General features: G+C 41.8%; 1 protein-coding gene and 1 non-coding gene across 7 annotated transcripts; both read left to right on the top strand.

The window, feature by feature from the left end:
• Nucleotides 1-3,997: 3,997 nt before the first annotated feature.
• On the top strand, nt 3,998-19,627 carry ZBED3 (zinc finger BED-type containing 3). 6 transcript variants are annotated; one of them, XR_011471184.1, is made up of 2 exons: nt 3,998-4,488; nt 4,785-5,293. XR_011471184.1 is itself a non-coding variant. In XM_070412219.1 (2 exons), exon 2 carries the CDS (start codon nt 15,917-15,919, stop codon nt 16,604-16,606), a length of 690 nt encoding a protein of 229 aa, XP_070268320.1. In that variant the 5' UTR covers nt 3,998-4,190; nt 15,903-15,916; the 3' UTR covers nt 16,607-19,627. The 6 variants fall into 6 exon arrangements, 3 of the variants coding, with proteins under 3 accessions (XP_070268320.1, XP_070268317.1, XP_070268319.1); XR_011471182.1 differs by having other exon boundaries at nt 4,759-5,293; XM_070412219.1 differs by lacking the exon at nt 4,785-5,293 and adding an exon at nt 15,903-19,627 and having other exon boundaries at nt 3,998-4,190.
• On the top strand, nt 9,864-10,001 carry LOC139009698 (small nucleolar RNA SNORA47). The gene has a single exon (XR_011471409.1). It is a non-coding gene; the product is annotated as a small nucleolar RNA SNORA47 (small nucleolar RNA).
• Nucleotides 19,628-20,605: the final 978 nt, after the last annotated feature.

The following is a 20,605-nucleotide window of genomic DNA, read 5'->3' as shown; positions in this document are numbered from 1 at the left end:
GGAGCAGCACCAGCCAAAGCTGTCTGTGCAGGGTTGCTTCCTGCCCGCATCCCTTCCCACGCCTCCTCCTGCTGGTCTGCTTTCCAAGCATAAGCCTCATCTAGGGACCCTGTGGGTAAGAACAGGAAGGCCTGCAGCGCGCTCACTCCTATGGCCTTGTCTTTTCTGTTCTTTTCTCATTACCTTTTCTCTTTCTTCCTTTCAGGATATGGTAGTTAAAAAAAAAAAGTAGTCTCTACTTTTAGACATAAACATCCTTGGTGTCCCACAGCATGTAGGTTTGAATCTGAATATCCTTTCCACTATATGTATGTTAACAGAAATTGCAAATGTGGGGCTAAGTGAAGCCACCAGGAAGTGCACATGGACCTTTGCGAGGCATTTTACAACCCTAGGAGAAGAAAAATGTGAAACGGCAGCAAGTTATCCTGCCTGGATAACCTGCAAGCCCCACAACCTTCGGTAAGGAACAGCCTATGGGCACATTTGGATTCTAGAAAAGGCGTTGAAATTCTCGGGTAAGTTCTTAACACTATTTCTTCCCAATAGTTCTGAGAAATTTCTAACGCCTCTCTGACAAGTCCCAGAGGAAGGGAGCCATTTCTTTCTGCTTCCAGTGTTTCCCTCTCATTCCTGGGACCTGGGGAAGGTCACCCAGAGAGCACTACTCTCTAGAGCTGAGCACCACAGAGCTGTGCCCTTTGAGCAGGAGTTCATCTCCTCAAAGACAGCACGGCCAGTGAAGACACCAGAGAGGCACAGACTACAAACCAATTCCATCATCCATCCATTCTCTTGTTTATTACTTTCTGCCACAAACTAAGCAGGTTGAATCTTTAAAATATCTCAGTTCTGGCCCACAATAGTGCAACAGTCTATCTATATCTGGTCTGGTTTTTTTTTGTTGTTTTTTAAACTCATCCTCCATACATCCCTGAAGTGGTATATTTAAAATATAAACCTCACTATATAACTCTCTTGTTTAAATTACCTCCGGGATAAACTCCAAGCCAAGCTATGTTTCAAGCAAAAAGGGACTTGCATTTATATATAATTATAGTGAAAATGTCGTTTCAAAGATAAGTTTTTAAAATTTCATAAAGTCTCCAAGCCAAAAGTCAACCAATGAAATGAACATAAAGTCTATGTTAACATTTTTCTAAACATTATATAACAGAGAATGATAAAGTTTAAAAAGAGGAAGTTGGGTCTGGAAAAGCCTGAAAAAGGTGAGGATTAAAAACAGTTCACCATGTGGGAATAACTTCTGTTATAATCGTAATTACAAGTATAAAATAAAGACAGTATTTAAAAGACATACAATTATTTGTAGTTTTTTAAAAACCTCTTTATTTTTGGTGTGCATTTCTTTCATTACTCTCCCTGTTCTCCCAATCCTGCTTCCTCCGATCACCTCTCAAATTACCTGTTTCTGGCTCTTAACCACTAAATTTCAGGGAACCCAAGCTAAGAAAACAGGTCCCAGAGTGGCCCTAGAAAGTAGAATCGTAGACTCTCTGCACCTCCAAACCTCAGGATGGCATTCTGGAACTGTATTACTTACATCAGACGGCAACAAGGGTGCCGTTCCTAGTGGTAAGTGGAGTGATGATATCCCTCAGTGTGCTGTGACAATAGGATTAAGATTCTCAACCTTGATGGATTAAGATAAAGAACAGATGAAAGTGGAAATATTGGTTTATTCAGCAGCTTTGACTGATCCTATAAAAATACACAGTTGACCCTTGAACAACACAGGTTTGAACTATGTGGGTCCACTTATACATGGGTTTTTTTTCCAATAAACATACAGCCGGCCATCCATATCCTCAGGTTTTGCATCTGCAGATTCAACCAACTGTGGATGCAGAGGAATAAATGCATATATTGTTCTACACTATTTTATATAAGGGACTTTGAAACAAATTCTCCATGGATACTGGGGGATGACTGTAGGTAAGTTTTGGGGTAATAACTTGAATGAAATGGACAAATTCCTAGAAAGATACAAACTACCAAGACTGACCCAAGAAGGAATAGACAATTTGAACAGAACTATGACAAATAAAGATACTGAATTAGTAATTTTAAAAAAACTATTCATAAAGAAAATCCTAGGCCCAGTTTAGCTTCACTTTTAAATTCTACCAAACATTTAAGGAAGAATTAATAATACCAATTCTTCACAAACTCTTCCCAAAAACAGAAGAGGAAGAAATACTTCTCAACTAATTTTATGAAGTCGTAGTACTCTGACACCAAAACCAAACAAACCCATCAGAAGAAAACTGCAGACCAAAAGCACATATAGGATTTACTGAGTGTGGTCCAAGTCCACAGCTCTGCAATTTCATGGTTTTGAGGTAATTTCTATAAATAGTTTTCTATAACTGGGCTTTTGGTAAGAGTTAGCACATTTCAAGGCTATAATCTCTGGCAAGAATCTAGAGAGTAAATATTCTGCACTACCAATAAAATGCATGTCCTCATGCTTTGCCAACTTCCAGGGCAGGGGATAGAAATGAGGTCTTCTTATGAAAATTAAATGTTATTTATTTATAGTTAAACGCGTGATGAAAGTTAGGGAAACTGCCACTATCAAAACAAGAACTGAATAGCATTTTTTTTTTTTTTTGCTGCAAATAGAACAAAGAATGTGGGGCAAAGAAAATGAGTTATTAGATACTTGAGATGTATCTTATAATTTGATTTAAAATTTAATTTAAAACAACAAGAAAGAGATTTGGGGTTACAAGAAAGCACTGAATCAAACACAGAAGAGACAGGCTCCTTTACTCTGGACTCTAAAGATAAATTCCAAACACACCCTGTTAGGAAAATAAACATAATTCCATGAATCCAAATCCTACCCCTTTTAGGTCTTGGTTAAATGCTGCCACTTTCAAGAAGAGTAGCTGTTCTCAGTTTTGTGTGGCACTTCACTGTTTCCTCTTACACCATTTTCACTTTCTTCTTGGAGTTACATTTCTCTTACTCTCTTACTGAAGTGTAATCTGCTTCAGGGCAGGAATGATCTCTTGACTCTCCAGATTCTTATTTAGGTTAGGATAGTACTTTGCCCATAACCAGCGCTCTCTAAAAACCGTGCTATGAACTAATGAAAATATCATGTATCTCATTACATTGTCGGGTTAAAGCCAAATGGATCTTTAAGGCACTCAAAGTAAAAAGTCTCTAGTTAAGGGGATTGCCAGATACAACAAACTTTAAACATTTGCTTATGAATTAAGCCATGTATAAGAGATGGCTTGAACCTGATTCATTTATACTAATTGCTTTTCTTTCAATCAGATGTCCACAGTCATAAATGCCCTCTTGGATAAAATTATTAACCGAATAGTTAACCTTCACATTACAGAATTATCCCTTTGAAGGCGCCCAACCAGTTTCTTCTTCTGAAACCATTCTTGGATTGGTAAAGCAAAACTCCTTTAATGGACTTTGAAACTACTTTCTAGAAAGGATGAGGTTAAAAAAAAAAATTCCCTGAGCCAAAGCACGTAAAGTGAATTATATTACTGCAACCAGTATTCCCTGTCCTCCTTGTAAGAGGATTATACAATCTCTACCCACTGTCGTATGATTTACAAGGCTTTCTTTCTTGTGAGAGCAGTATACTTTTAGGCCCCATTGACAGGCAGGCTTTGCCATGTGACTTGGTTTGGCCAAGAGAATGTGAGCTGTTTTAAGAGCAGGGTGACAGGGATGTGTGAGAGCTGATTGTTCCATTTCCAGAAACTTGGCAAGACACCTGTTTAACTGTCAGTTGCTTGAAATCGGCCATAGTGGGAGTACTTCCAGCCTGAAAACAGCGATTACTACAAATCAGGACTCCTTCCCTCACATCACAGTGGGTGCCAGCACAGTGAGCCCCTCCCAAAGGAGTTGATCTTTCAGCCTGGAATAAGGGAAACTGGTGGAGTAGAGCCAACGCTGCCAGCAGCAGATGCCATTTGCTTGAAAAATGAATCTTTGTTGTAAATCACTAAATATAAGGTTCCAAAAGCTGACTGACACACCAATGCATCCTTCCTACCTTTATCTGCCAGACCTGGTTTAAGAGATTCCTTCTAACTACCGGTGCCATCACACACCTAGAACCTGAGAGGATAAAAGCTGCATTCAGAGACTTAAGACAGGAATCCAGGTCTTGGAAGGTTAATGGAAAGGTGAGGAACAAAAATTACATTTTTAAAAAGTCACTAAACGGCTGTGTCATTTCTGAACTTGGCAAACAGGAGTCTTTCACTCGTGGACCTGGATAGTTTAGGAGTGACTCCCCGGTCCTTTCAACTACAGCTCCCCGTTCTCACTCCCCCTTCACCCCGAGACGGAAACTAAGCGCTGTGCCTTTAAGGGGCCCAGCGGAGGTTTCCGTGCAGGACAACGTGTCTGCGAGGATCCTGGCGGACCGGACCCGCACTCCCAGCCCGCAACCCGCAACCCGCACGCTCCAGGGAGACCGGCGTGAGTGTGGGCCTCGAGGCGGGTGTGGGAGCACCGGGCCAGGCTGGGGCTCCTGCAGCCCCGGGGGGGACGGGGAGGGGGGGGGCTGCGGAGGCTGGGGCCCCGCGGCCTGGGACCCCGGGTGAGCGGAACCGCAGATCGCCGGGGTACCCCGTCCCAGGCTTGCGTGCATGGGCGGCCGAGCCGTCCTTCGCTGTGGTCCGGTTGTCCTTATTGTGGAAAATGCAGCGGCCCCGGGTTCTGCATAAAGGCACGTGTCGTTTCTTTCAGGGCCTCTTTTTTTTCCCTCACTCCAGCGTGCCCTCCAAAAAGTTACTGGGGAACACCGAAACTCCTCTGCTCCCTTTATTAAAATTGCCCTGCAGCGGTCAGACTTTTAACGGTGTGCAAATCTCTCTCATGGACATTTCCTTCGTGTTTCCCACTGTGGGGAGGGGAGCCCTACCAAGCCCGATGCTCTAGCAAGAACCCTCCCGGCCCCCCAACCCCCACCTTCGTGGAGCTCAGACAAAAGAATTCTCTGATCCTTCGGGAGTATGCAGACCAACTTGCTGTAACTACTTTCACTAAGCAAATGCCTGAAGCTTACCGAGCAAACTTATTTTTCCATGAAAGAAAAAAATTAAGTACCTGCTACCTTCTGAATTTCTAATTATCCCAGACTACAAAGACTAGATGTTTAAAGAACTTTTGTAGAAATAGCCTAATAAATTGACATAATTAAGGTAATTATTTTCTGCACTTTTTATTAATGTGTTATTTGTACACACCTGTTTTGTCCAAAAATAGCTTGAGGCAACCCACAATAGAAAGTATTCAACAATGTGCAAAACGGCCAAGAGCCCAAACCAGTTAATTCTCAACTTAAAAATCTTGGTGTTACAAAGGCCTTCAAAGAGCAGCTTAAAATCCTTCTAATTCATATTAAATTATGCATAATAAAATGGATCAACACCCTTCTTTTTAGCAACATATATATTAAGTAATGTAGGACTGAAATAAAGGTCCACTTTAGGACAGAACACTTTATAATTTTCATTTTTTTAAAATGCATTAATAGAGAAAGAATATTTCTGAGCCTTTTAGCTAATGGTAGAGCTATCTAAGAGTTTGGTTTATGATAGTTAGAGAACATATCTGATTCACCAGATAAATAGCTGTGGGTCCAGTAATTTTTTAAATCCCTATCTGCGGATAAGTTTTTAAATTGATTTTTAGAGCAAGAGGAAAGGGGAGAGAGAGAAACATCGATGGGTTGCCTCCCATACACACCCAAAGGGATCTAACCTTTTATTGTATGGGATGACCCTCCAACCAACTTAGTAAGTTTTTCACAGTCCATGTTTAATCTTTTTCTAAATATTTTCACACTTGACCCTTTACTCCCTGACCCAGACATTGATACTTTACAGTTTGGAGGCATTTTTACTTGCTTTTCAACTTTGAAGTCTTCAGACTGGTGATTCCAGACTAATTTTTTTAATGGTCTGAATCTCTTTATGAATAGATGAATACAATAGATTAGGCTGCAAACTAATATTCAACGAAGAATGGACAGGTAACAGATGGATGAATTGTGGTTTCCTTGATACTTCCCTTGTCAAGGCTAATTATTTGTCCTAATTATTATGTCCTGCTTTAAGTTACTGGTAGATGAAGTAAATGAAAATGTTTTTAGACAAGTCCGTGTAGATTTCACATTATGTGAATTTCTTAGCTAAGATCCAGATTCAACCTACACATAATTGTTATAACTGTGGTGGATTAATCCAACCGAAGAGATTAGTTTGACTGTGGAAGAACATATAGAGCTGCAGTCCATTTGTTACTGCCTTTTGAGAACATTGCCTGATTCTTTGTCCTTTAGCCTGCCTCATATGTTGTATTTGTACAAGCACCTATAATAATAAAAGCATAATATGCTAATTAGACCCGACGTCCTTCCTTCTGGACAAAGCCACCTCGGGTGGGGGCCAAGGCCCTTGCACGCATTTCATGCATCAGGCCTCTAGTTAAGTATAAAATAATAAAATTAACTTTTATGGGTGGTTTATAGGATAATTCTCAATGTTATAGTCATACACTGTATAAGTATGATCATATTTATACAAATTATTCATCCAGGTTTTGATCTCTTCCCTTATTCTCTATATTAGTATTCAAGGAGATCATACTGAGGAATCTGGTTTTTAATCTGATAGGTTATTAGAAGAATAGAACTTCAGAGAACTTCAAATGCAGAGTAATTAATGTAAATTTATTATCTTCCACACGCTTAGACCTCATATCATTCCTTCCAGATAATGGATACTTAATGAAACTCACTCACAAGAGAGTTCAGAGTCGTGGTTCCAACATACTACTTTCTCCCCTTCCATGGCATAACTAAAATTTACTTTTTTCCGAAATCAGACTAAAAATTTTCCACTGTTCATTTCATGCTAGGAGTGCTTTTGTTTTAATTTCAAGTAATTTTATTTTAAAATATGAGCGTAGAAGCCTAGTTATAAGACTAAACAATTGGAACTTTATGAGTCAGCACTAGTGGTCATGTATTTTGTGAATTTTGTGGGGAAGGGAAGGGGGGCCCGGCCAGCAGTGTCTGCAGGAACATTTGTGTGAGGGCCCACAAGGCCCATCCCTTCTCTCATGTGGACACTGTGTGATGGAATTCATCCTCCTGAGTGAACCTTTACCACAGATAGCAGAACTATTACTGGAAGCATTTCCCACCACCAATGGTGAGCTTCCAGAAGGCAGGAACTATGTGGTTATCCTCTTGGCATCCTGGGCGGCAAGCAAGCACCTGACCCTGAGCAGGTCAGGTGCACAATGAACATTTGAATGAAAGAGTAAATGGATGTAAGCAAAATAATCACATTCATTGGTACCTTTCTGGTAGTTTAAAAACTGTTTAAGGAAAATTTCAGGGACCTCTTATTCATCATTTTCTTCTTTGTTAACTAACGATCTGGTTCATGGATGTGTGTTTTTGTTGGGTACTTGCTAAGAAAGAAATGCATATCACAGGGCTCCAGCTAACCAGACCTCCCCACCATCTTCTACCTGAGGGATGAATAACCTATTTTGCAGAAGGTCAATTTAGGAAGTGAAAAAAAAATTTGGCTGGGGAGGGGGTGGTAGATTTGTGATTCTTTTCTCTTTTTTTTCTATTTTTTTTATTGATTTTTTACAGAGAGGAAGGGAGAGGGATAGAGAGTTAGAAACATCGATAAGAGAGAAACATCGATCAGCTGCCTCCTGCACATGTCCTACTGGGGATGTGCCTGCAACCCAGGTACATGCCCCTGACCGGAATCGAACCTGGGACCTTTCAGTCCGCAGGCCGACGCTCTATCCACTGAGCCAAACCGGTGCTGGCTGTGATTCTTTTTTATTTGCTTTTTGTATTAAAAATCCTCATGTCAATTTTTCCAACTTAAAGTACCTATTTACTATATTGAATAATAGAATGTCAAAAAGAAACATAATACTGCCTTTTAGGCACTGAGAACTTAATATGGACGGGTTTGAACAGTAAATATTGGTGGATTCTTTTCTTCATGCCTTGTATTTATATAGCACTAGAGTCCAACAATGAGTCATTTGTGTTATCTGATTTCAGCCACCAGTTTAAGAGGCAGATAATCTTATCACATCCCTTTACAGATGGGTATATGGACGCTTGGATGAGCTGGGTCTAAGAAACCTAGAGTGAGATTCATTGCGTCCCCTGAGTGCCTGCCTGTGCCAGGGAGCTAGGTGAGTGAGGTGGGCTGCTCCCCCATGGCATCCTCCATCTCCTGTGGATATAGAATCTCCTCCTGCTTGGGCAGGGCACAACAGACCACTCCAAATGGAACAACCCTCCAGGGCCAGATGGCACTATGCCCCATAGGACTGTTCCCTCCGGCCTCAATCACTAAGGCTGCCTAGCCCTGTCTAAGCTCACATGCATGAGGAATGTTTTGTAATTTTTTTGTCTATGTATAGGTCTTGCCATATACCACACATACACTACCTAAATGTAGACACATGATCATGTGAATGCTTAGGACTTTTTTCCTTTTGTGTTTACCCCTTCCCCTTCTCCCTCCTTTCACATCAGATGTCACCTCCTCAACCCATAATGTGTCTCCTTCATTACTTTTCTTTAATAGTAATGAGATCATACATACTTTTCTGAAACTTTCTTTTTTCCAAAGAAACTGAACAATTCCTCCAGAAACCCCTCTAGGTAATCTGGCAGAGCTCCAATCCATCCTTTTTAATGGATGCATAATACTCACTGAAGTGACCATATATTCTTTACCTGGCCATTCTCCTACTGATAGGTATTCCCTTGTTTCCAGCTTTTTGCTGTACTAAATAATACTCATACATACAGCTTTACATATCAGTCCTTCTATTTCTGCAGAAGATTCCCACAGGTGGAATCCTGATTACATCTATTTTTAATTAGTAGAAATTACCAGATTGTTCTCCTAGAAGCCTTCACGCCTCCACTAGGAAGGCAGGAGCATTCCCTTTCCTCTGCCTCCCTCCCATTCTTTTTACTGTGATATTGTTCCTTTCCTAGCAATTTCTGAATGTAAGTGATGTGGTGCATCTTTTCACAAGTGTCTTGGCCATTTGATTTTGCCCTAAGTCCTTTGCCTCCTCGTATTTCTTGCCCATTTATTTTTATTCTTTTTTTGATTTTTTTACAGAGAGGAAAGGAGAGGGATAGAGAGTTAGAAACATCGATGAGAGAGAAACATCGATCAGCCGCCTCCTGCACACTCCCCACTGGGGATGTGCCCACAACCAAGGTACATTTCCTTGACCGGAATCGAACTTGGGACCTTTTGGTCTGCAGGCCGACGCTCTATCCACTGAGCCAAATCGGACAGGGCTTGCCCATTTTTTATTGGGTCATTTGTGTCTTGCTTTTTTTAAAAAAATTTTTTTTTATTGATTTTAGAGAGGAAGGGAGAGGGATAGATAGGAACATCAATGATGAGAGAGAATCGTTGATTGGCTGCCTCCTGCACACTGGGGATCTAGCCCGCAACCCAGGCATGTGCCCTTGGTCAGAATCGAACCTGGGACCCTTCAGTCCCCAGGCTGACGCTCTATCCACTGAGCCAAACCGGCTAGGGCTGTGTCTTGCTGTCAAGTTTGTATGAGTTCTATGTGTATTAGAGTGTGGCTGAAGAAGATGGTTGACTGGGAGGCTGCTCTCCCACTGCACTTACAGGGGTGGCTGAAATGAGCTCAGGAGTTATTTAGCGGAGCTAGGCAGGCTGTTATGACCTTCAGCCACAGGTTGCTGGTCACTCTTCAACTACTGAGTGTGAACAGGAGATTGTATTGAGCCAGAATGTAGCTGTGTGCGGAGGACTGAGAAGGTGGGGCAGTTCTGTACCATGCTGCCTTCCACTGGTTAAGACCTCCAAGAGCAAAGGCCTACCAAGGTAGAAGATGTCCCTCTGTCACCTGTAGAGGGGCAGCACTGAGCTGGCCGACATTTGTGGTGCTGCTTGTCCCTGGCTCAGGTGAGGCGTTCCACTAAGTCTAAAGGATTAAGACATCAAAAACAGTGCTTTTTTATCCTTGTTTCCACCTTAACTCTTTTTTTAAAATATATTTTTATTTACTTCAGAGAGGAAGTGAGAGGGAGAGAGAGCTAGAAACATCAATGATGAGAGAGAATCATTGATCGGCTGCCTCCTGCACACCCCCCACTGGGGATCGAGCCCACAACTGTGCATGTGCCCTGATCGGGAATCGAACCAGGGACCCTTCCGTCCACAGGCCAACGCTCTATCCATTGAGCCAAACCGGCGAGGGCTCCACCTTAACTCTTAACAAAAATAAAAATAATTTTAAAAATCCCCACCTGAGGATATGTTTATTGATTTTAGAGAGAGGAAGAGTGAGAAACATCGATCAGTTGCCTCCCATATGTGCCCTGACCAGGGATCAAACCCACAACCTAGGTATGTGCTCTGACTGGAATTGAACCCAGAACCTTTTGGTGCACAAGACTACGCTCCAACCAACGGAGTCACCAGCCAGGGCTCCACCTTAACCCCTGTAACAGATGGCATTCATGTCGGTGGCACTCCTCTAGGCATCCCAGATTTTGAAGAAACCCAGAGACATGTTGCAGGGAGGTAAAGCATGACAGTAATTGGTCACCCCTGGCACTTTTAGGTGTACATCAGGAATGATTACTCTCAGACTTTGGCACAGGTAAGAGAATCTGCAGGTTATGTGCAATTTTCAACCCCCAGCTCAAGAAAGCATATCAGAATACAAAGTGATAGTCTTGATATTATAGGAAAACTTTAAATCTCTTTTCATATGTAAAATAAAATAGGGGTCCATTATACCATTAAGTCCACTTTTGTGTATGTCCAGTAATTTTTAGAAAGGAGCTGTGGAAAGATAAGATTCAAATGTAGGAGGAAATAGAATTGTAAAAAAAGGAAAAAGAAGTGTAGAAAAATATTTAAGGTAAAGATGAATCTCTTGGGAGAAATCTAGCCTTTAATTTCTAAAAAGCTTTTATATTAATTGGTCATCATGAGTAACCATATTCAAATCAATTTCTAATGTATTAGGAAATATGTAACTGGCTATTTCTTTTGTTAGAAGAGGCCTGATACTTATCTTTCTTTTTTTTTTCTAATTCTTGTAAATGCACTATCTCTTTTCAAAATGTGAGAGATATATTAAACGTCATGCCTGATCCTAAGTGGGCTTGCTTGATGGGAAAAGGAATAATGAGGTTTAGAAAGTGGTAATTCATCTGTAACAAGACTATTAGCAATTGAATTAAAATTTGAAAGTAAATTATATTAATATAGCAGCTTATTTTTCCTATTCTCATCTCTGTCTTAGTCATTCCTAGTTGCATTTAATAAGAGAGATTCTGACACTATCACCTCACTGCTGCTGGTTCAAAACCTGACAGTATGAGCAGGCATTAGCTATCTCACTGTGCATCATTCTCCCACCTTGGCCTTGATTTCCCCCCTGAAATAAGTTCTCAGATGAGTTCCAAGAGCCGGTTGTGTGTTCTCTTATTATCTTTAAACTTTCAAAGCAAGTCGGTCTAGAATCACACATTTGGTCCTTTGTGAGGTTATTTCCTAAAGAATAAACTTCACCTTTTCTATCCCCCCTTCTGTGATGGGTTATTGCAGTGGTAAACTGTTTTCCTAATAGAAAAAAGACTTTGCAATGATAGTTACTGTGTTGTGTTTGGATTCCTTTAACAGATATTTTCTTAGACAAAGCAAGAAGCTATCATTGTTCTTTATTTTTCTTCCTTAATTAAAAGTATTCACCAAGCCATGTATCTTGCAACTATACAAAGGAGACCAATTAGTTGGAATGAACAATATAGAAAATTAATTTTGTTTTATGACTCAAGCACCTGTTAGAGGATCTGAAAAAATGAACACCAGAAGGACATGGTGTTAACCAGTATTTCTAGTATCCATCTGTTAGGCTGTTTAACTGAATTTCTTTCCGACAGCTGCCTGTCCTCTGACTCTACTCCTAGCACTGCTGATGGTCCTTCAGAACTCAGGGCTAATGCTGCAGTGTTTCCATCTGAGGGCGTGGGATGGCCCGAAACCCTGAGGCAATGACAGAGACCTCAGTGCCCTCAGTACATGGCAGACCATCTAATTTAAAGGTTTAGAAAGCTGCTTTCTATACTGCTATCTCCAAAATGTGTGAATTTTAAAAACATTTTAATAGGCTTTTAGTACTGTCGATTCTCTCATAAACGTTTTTAAAATCACAAAATGATACACCAGACACTAATACAAAATAATATCGAATGTAAGCTGTAATTAAAAAATAAAATTTAAAGTTCTTTTTGAAAAATCACAAACCAAAGATACTTTTATCTTGAAAAAAGTAACCTATTGAAATCTTTTTAAGAGGCTGTTCACTATTAACACTTTCACCACTAAAGTTTAAAAAAGTAACTTTTCACTCCTAAAGCTTTATTTTCTGCTTATTTCTAAAGTTTACTCTGCAACACTGAGAGAAGCATACAAAAGAGAACCTGGATCTCATTCTGAAGAAGAAAGATAATAACCTTTTTGTAGGAGACCAGAGAAGACTAGTATATACAGTGCACTTCCAGCCAAGACGGCAGAATAGGTCAATGCTGTGCTTGACCCCTCTCATGACTACAGAAGAATTTCAATTAAATTATACAAGAACCATCACTAAGAACCATCTGGAGACTAGCCGAACAGAAGTCCTACCACTAAAGATATAAAGAAGAACCCACAATGAGACTGGTAGGCGGGGCAGAGACATGGAAGGGCAAGTCCCACACAAATGGTGTGGCAATTAAGAATCTGGAAAAATATCTCAGCTGCAGAGGTCTCGTCTGAGGAACAAGGGGTTCCAGGCACACAGCGGGCTCCCCAGCCAGAGGCACAGTCCCAGGAAGAGGAGACCCCACAAATTCAGTACAGTAGCAGGATACAAAATTAATATTCAGAATTTGATTGCATTTTATATGTCAACTAGAGGCCCGGTGCACGCATTTGTGCACCGGTGGGGTCCCTTGGCCTGGCCTGCGCCCTTTCACAAACTGGGACCCCTCCGGGGATGTTGGATAGCCAGTTTTGGCCCGATCCCCACAGGCCCAATCCAGACAGGAGGGAGCCCGATCCCCGCAGGCCCGATCCTGTGTATCTGTCTCCTGGTGGTTAGTGTGCATCATAGCGACCGGTCGTTCGGTCGCTTAGGCTTTTATATATATAGATAATGAACTATCAGAGAAATTAAGGAAACAATCCCATTCACAATTACATAAAAAAAATAAAATACCTAGGAATAAATTTAATCAAGGAGGCAAAAGACCTATACTTGGGAAATTATAAAACATTGAAGAAAGAAACTGAAGAAGATACAAAGAAATGGAAGAATATACAGTACTCATGGATTAACACCATTAAAATGTCCGTACTAGCCCTAGCAGACTTGGCTCAGCGGATAGAGCATCAGCCTGCGGACTGAAGGGTACCAGGTTCGATTCCAGTCAAGGGCACATGCCTGGGTTGTGGGCTCAATCCCCAGTAGGGGACGTGCAGGAGGCAGCCGATCAATGATTCTCTCTCATCATTGATGTTTCCATCTCTCTCTCCTTCTCCCTTCCTCTCTGAAATCAATAAAGAAACATATAAAATAAAATAAAATGCCCGTACTACACAAAGCAGTCTACAGATTCAATATCTATCAAAATACTAATGGCATTTTTTATAGAATTAGAACAAATAATACTAAAATTTACATGGAACCACAAGAGACCCCAAATAGCCAAAGCAATCTTGACAAAAATGAACAAAGTTGGAGGTATCACAGGACCAGATATCAAACTATACTATAAGGCTATAATAAAACAGCATGGTGCAGGGATAAAAACAGACACATGGGTAAATGGAACATAACTGAGAGCCCAAAAAGAAACCCATGCCTATATGTTTAATTAATATATGCCAAATGAGGCAAGAATATACAGTGGGGTAAAGATAAGTCTATTCAATAAATGGTGTTGGGAAAACTGGACAGATACATGCAAAAGAATGAAACTGGATCACTTTCTTACACCATATACAGGAATAAAATAAAAATGGATTAAAGACTGCCCTAGCAGGTTTGGCTCAGTGGCTAGAGCGTCGGCCTGTGGACTGAAAGGTCCCGGGTTCAATTCTGGTCAAGGGCACATGCCCAAGTTGCAGGCTCGATCCCCAGTAGGGGGCATGCAGGAGGCAGCCAATCAATGATTCTCATCATTGATGTTTCTATTCTCTCCCTCTCCCTTCCTCTCTGAAATCAATAAAAAAAAAATTTAAATGGATTAAAGACTTAAATGTTAAGATCTGAAACCATAAAACTCCTAGAAGAAAACATAGGCAGTAAACTTTGACATCACCCTAGTAATATTATATGTCTTCTTGTGCAAGGGAAACAAAAATAAACAAATGTGACTACATCAAATTAAAAAGCTTCTGCACAGTGATGGATACTCTACTGAATGGGATAAGATAGTCACCAATGATACATCCAATAAGGGGTTAATACCCAAAATATATAAGGAACTTATACAAAGTAACACATAACACACACACACACACACACCAATAAACAATCCAATTGAAAAATGGGCAGAGGACCTCAACAGACATTTCTCCCAAGAGGACATACAGATGACCAATACACATGAAAAGATGCTCAACATCACTAATCATCAGATAAATGCAAATTAAAACCACAATGAGATCTAACCTCACACGCGTCACAATGGGTAACATCATAAACAAGTATTGGCAAGGATGTAGAACAGAAGGAACCCTTGTGGGATTGTAAATTGGTATAGCCACTATGAAAAAACATACGGAAAACTCAAAAAATTAAAAATAGAACTACCATATTACCCAGCAAGTTCACTTATGGGTATTTATCCAAAGAAATCTAAAACACTAATTTTAAAAGATATATGCATCCCTATGTTCACTGCAGCATTATTTACAATAGCACAGATATGGAAGTAATCTAAGTGTCTGTCCATGGACAAATGGATAATGAAGACGTGGTACATATTTACAGTAGAATATTACTCAGCCAGGAAAAAGAGTGAAATTTTGCCATTTGTGACAATATGGATGGACCTGGGGGGTGGTATGTCAAGTGAAATGACAGAGAAAGACAAATACCATATGATTTCACTTATATGTGGAATCTGAAGAACAAAATAAATGAACAAACGAAACAGAAACTCATAGATACAGAGAACATTTTGATGACTAGCAGATGGGAGTGGGGTTGGGGGGATGAAAAAGGGGAAGTTTAAGATGTGCAAATTTCCAATTATAAAATCAGTCACAGGTACCAATAATATTGTAATAATTATGTATGTTGTCAGTTGGGTACTAGACTTATCAGGGTGCTCACTTCCAAAGCTATATAAATGTCTAATCACTATGTTGAACACCTAAAACTAGTATAATATTGTATGTCATCTTTAATAGAAAAAATAAACACACACACACACACAGCCCGTACATAGCTAGTTATTTTCATTTAAGAAGCTTGGCTTCCCATTTTTAGTATAAGTACTTGTTAGCTGGGGACCCATTTGATTTCTAAAAGAATTCTTGGTTAATAAAAGAGGACTGGGCATTTTTAACATCCCTTCCCCACCCCCAGGGAATGAACAATTAATACTGAGAAAGAATCCCAGGTATCTACCCCAAACTAACCATAGGATTTTTATCTGTAATAAAAGGAAGACATGGTTTCTTCACAGGCTATCTATAATCATAAACGTTGTTTGAGTGTGTGTACATCTATGAATATAAAATGTTGTTCTTACCTCTTTTCCTCTCGGTATGCAGACGCTTTAGAGAGGATGAAGAGCGAAGAGCTGGCGGCGCCCATGGAAGAGACCTGTGGGCAGGAGGGTGCGGCGGTGGCGCAAGGCGACTCTTTCCCCGGCCTGGCGCCGGCGCCTCCTGGCCGCCTGGGGGCGCCATATTCCGAGGCCTGGGGGTACTTCCACCTGGCCCCGGCGCGCCCCGGACAGCCGTCGGGCTACTGGGCCACCTGCCGGCTGTGCGGGGAGCAGGTGAGCCGAAGCCCGGGCTCCCGCGCGGGCACCCCGGCGCTGTGGAGGCACCTGAAGAGCGCGCACCGGCGGGAGCTGGAGAAGAGTGCCGCCCGCCACTCCCCGCCCCCCGGCCCGGGCCCCGGCCCCGGCCCCGCCGCGGCTGCTGAGGGCGACTGGGCGCGCCTGCTGGAGCAGATGGGCGCGCTGGCCGTGCGGGGAAGCCTGCGAGAGCGCGAGCTGGCGCGGCGCGAGGCGGCCGTGGAGCAGGGCGAGCGCGTCCTGGAGCGGAGGCGCCGGGCCCTGCAGGAGGAGGAGCGCGCGGCGGCCCAGGCGCGGCGGGAGCTGCAGGCTGAGAGGGAGGCGCTGCAGGCGCGGCTGCGGGAAGTGAGCCGTCGCGAAGGCGCCTTGGTCGCGGCCCCGCTGCAGACCCCGCTCAAAGAGGAGCCCGAGGGGAAGAGGGACGGCTACATTGTCACTCAAGTCCACCTGTAGGTTTTGGCCGCTGCCCCATCCCCACGCCGGCGCTACTCCAAGTGTGGCCCGCGGCCCAGCGCCTTCAGCCTCACCTGGGAGCGGAATCTCCAGTGGAGGGGCTTGAAAAGCGCTTCGGAAGCCTAAGCAGAACGCAGTCATTCCGACCCTGCGGCCACCTAGGGAGCCTGGGAGCTCCAGCAGCCCCCTTTGCTGTTGGCGTCCGTACAGGGAGCAGTTTTCCTCCAAATGCCTTTGGAAACGAGAGCTCCAGCAGCCCCTCGAATCTAAGTCATCTGAGGGCTTGTACCTGGTGACTCTGAAAGGACAGAAGCGTCCTTACCCACCAAAGACCACCACACCATGTGCCTGTACACCAGCCTGGACAATCCATGAAAATAAGGGTAAAGCAAAATTTAAAAAAAAGTTTTACTCATTTTCTAATGAGTAAATCTTTGATGAGCAGCCTTTGCCCAACACCAAGTTCTGGAAAAGGGGCCACTTGTTTCCACGACTGCTCTTTACCCTTATCATGTCATGCCGCAGCAGTACAATCCTAAGAACCCGTTTACTCTTTTCATGTGCACCTTCGTCTGTTTCGCCTCAGCCGCCACCTTTCCCATTTCAGATCCAGTGGCAGCTGTAGTCAATGTCCCCACTTTCTGCCTCACACCTGCCTCCTTACTAGCAAAACATGACGTCATCCTTCATTGCTATGATGGGCACATCCCTCCCACCTGAGGCAACCTCCTCTCGTGTTTACATTTATTCCTTTTCCACCTTCACTGGCTCTTTGCTCCCTTAGTGTCCTTCTTTTCCTCTTATTCCCTCCCTTTCCCCACACTTCCTCAGAAATGCCCACTTTCCCTTGTACTAAAAAGCAAGACTCCCCCAGCAGGGAAGCTCTCAACTGAACCACCATCCAAGGAGGGTCAAGTAGTCCTTGCTGCCCATACTTCCCATGGTCAGCTTTCCATGCTACACTGGACTCTTAAGAAGCCACCACAATCTCAGTGGCTGAATGTGATTATTTATTCAACCTTCATTTTGCTTAATCTCTCCCTTCTTGAAATTTCTCCTTTGGTAGGGGGACCTTGCTTTTCCTCCAGAGAATTCCTTTTCCTGATATAGACTAGTTCCCAAACAATTTTTCTTAGTTCTATTTTTTCTCAATTTTTTATAGACAAAAATTTCAAACATCCAGAAAAAGTTAAAAAACTAGTACAATGAATACCCTCCACCTAGACTGGACAATTGTTAACATTTTACCATATTCACTTTTCCTTCCCTCCACCCCATACATATGTGATATTTTATCCCTAAGTATTTCAGTATGTATCTTCTAAGAATAAAGATATTATTCTACATGATTACAGTGCAATTATACCTAAGAATATAAACACTTTCTTAATAGCCTCTAATATAGTCCTTAATAAAAAATTCCCCAACTGTCCCAAGAATGTCTTTTTATCTTTTAAACAGGGATCAAAATTAATATATTACTTTTGATTATAACCCATAATCTTTTAGCCTAGGACATCCCCCTCATTTTTTCTCCATGACGATACTTTTTTTTTTTATTAAGAATCCCAGCCATCTGTCTTATAGAATGTCCTATACCTGGTTTTGTCTAATTGTTTCCTTAAGCCAATTTCTGCACTCATTCTTAGCTTATCTACCTGTAAGAGCTGCAACAATCACCTCCGTGCCAATGACTCCCAAATACTTCCAACCTTGAGTGTTCTGCCCCCACCCGTACTTTATAGCCAATCCCCTTCTGCCTGTTTCCATCTCTACTTGCATAACTGCCACTGCAGATGGAAAAGGCAAATCTATTCATCTCCACATCCCCACCCCTCACCTTAACAGTACTCTTAAAATGTATCAGGTACATACACACTTTACATGGATTCTCACTTTATTCTCATAGAAGCTCCATGGGGAGGTACTAATGCCATGCCTGTTTTACAGCTAAGGAAGCTGACATAAACAGGAGTTAAGTAACTTGTACAAGAACCCAGCTGTTAAGTAATAGAGCTGAGATATAAGTCCAGTCTTTACCTCCAGATGCCAGGCTCCTAGCTGCTGTATTGCCTCCCTTATTATTGTCACCTGGCTGACACCTATTTCCTTCCTAACTCCAATTTCATGTAGAACCATCTGTGACATTAACATGCACTAAGCATTGACCATGTACCAGGTCCATGCTAAATACTTTACAAGAATAATTGCTTGCCCTGCAGCAACCTTATGACACTAAGTGCTCTTATGCCCACTTTGCAGAAGAGACAGGCTCAGGGGAGCTAAATAATGTCTTCCAAGTCACACAACTACTAGGAGACAGAGTGGGACTTGAAATCTAGTCTCACTGAATCCTAGGCCCTGATCTACTGAATCTATTTTTTACAAAATATCACACCTGTTTCCTTTAAGATGCCACTTGTCAAGCTCTGGCCTTATTTTCACTCATCTGGGGTTCATCTTCCCACTCTTATTTTCCCCCATTGTCCCCTGACATTCATCTTGGCCAGAAAAATTGTACTAAGCCAACCCTGATATCACTTTTCTTGCTCAAAAGCCCCCCAAATCACCTATCATCTATAAGCTTTGACTTTGTGGCCTGACATTCAAGTCCACACGCCCTGGCCAGTCTTAGTTGTCCCCTCACCTACATACACTCCAGCCAAATTGGACTCCTTATTCTTCCTGACATGCCTGGTCTTGGTGCCTCTATGCCTCTATTCACCTTGCCTCCACTTAAAAGTCCCTTTAACCTCCGAGTATGAAAAATCCAAGCCCAAATTTGCCTGCCTGCATGAAGCTTTCCTTGGCTCCTCCTCTTTTAGAGATGATTCCTTACCTCTCTGAACTCTCACAGCATTTTATATCTCACAACCCTTAGAATCAACTATCTAGCTTATGATTATGTGGGTTCTTACCTCTCTTGCCTGACCCCAAGTCCTTGGAGTTCACTCATCCTTCCACTCCCACAATGCCTTGCATAAAATAGCTGCTTAATAAATATTTGAGATGTCAAATCCATTCAAAGTGTTTAAGATTTTTACAGGTTAGTTTTCTCATAATTATTAATATAACTATTCATGTATCTTTAGTTCTCTAAGTAGAATTCATAACAGAAAAAATAACCTAAAATGAAATTGCAGTAATTATTTTTTTAAAGCTATCTTATCTAGTCAATAAACATTTAATAAGTATCAGTTATGGTGTTTGATTTAAATCCAATCAACTACTCTAGCATGTCATTATCGGGAATGTCTTCCTTAAAACTATTTTATTCATTACACAAGTAAGATAAATGTAATGCCCCAATCTGGAAGAACAGCAGGAAATAACAATCCCACACAGTCCTGTCACCTTGGTAAAACTGCTAGTAACATGTTAACGTACTTTATTCTTCTTTTGCAATTGCTACATTACTCTAATAATAGTATAAGTTATTTGTCTTAAGTACCAATATTTAACTTCTTTATGTGGATTTATAAGTCAGAATCTGATTCACCAGGGTCAAGAGTTCGATTCTCTGCCAAGGGCACGTACCTGGGTTCCAGGGTTGATCCCCATCCCAGGTCTGGGGTGTGTGTGGGAAGCAACCAATCAATGTGTCTCTCTCACACAGGTTTCCCTCTCTCCCTTCCTCCACTCTCTAATAAAATCAATGGAAAAAATATCCTCACTCCTCAGGTGAGGATTAAAAAATGTGCGTGAGCATATTGGTCCATGTCCAATGGTCCTTGTTTTGGTCCAGTCAAAAACATACATATTTAGAAAATGTCCCTGAGTTCAAACAGCCCATAATGTTTGTTCATACTTTTGGTTTATTTAAAAGATTAATACATAATAAATACTATCATGTTTCATTGGCCCAATCATTCATTGTGTAGAGGCTATATTGCCAATAACCCTTATTGCTTCAGTAGCCGACCTGGTCATATATAGCTCATGGGGGTAAAAGATAGGTCGGTGTGAACCACATGTCTCCATGGATGTCTGGTACAGGAC

This window comes from Myotis yumanensis, unplaced genomic scaffold (genome assembly GCF_028538775.1).
Source record: "Myotis yumanensis isolate MYYU_CA2020_CCGP unplaced genomic scaffold, mMyoYum1.0.hap1 SCAF_4, whole genome shotgun sequence".
Lineage (NCBI taxonomy): Eukaryota > Metazoa > Chordata > Mammalia > Chiroptera > Vespertilionidae > Myotis > Myotis yumanensis.
The sequence above is the reverse complement of the archived record's forward strand: the minus strand, read 5'-3'. Positions and strand labels throughout refer to the sequence as shown.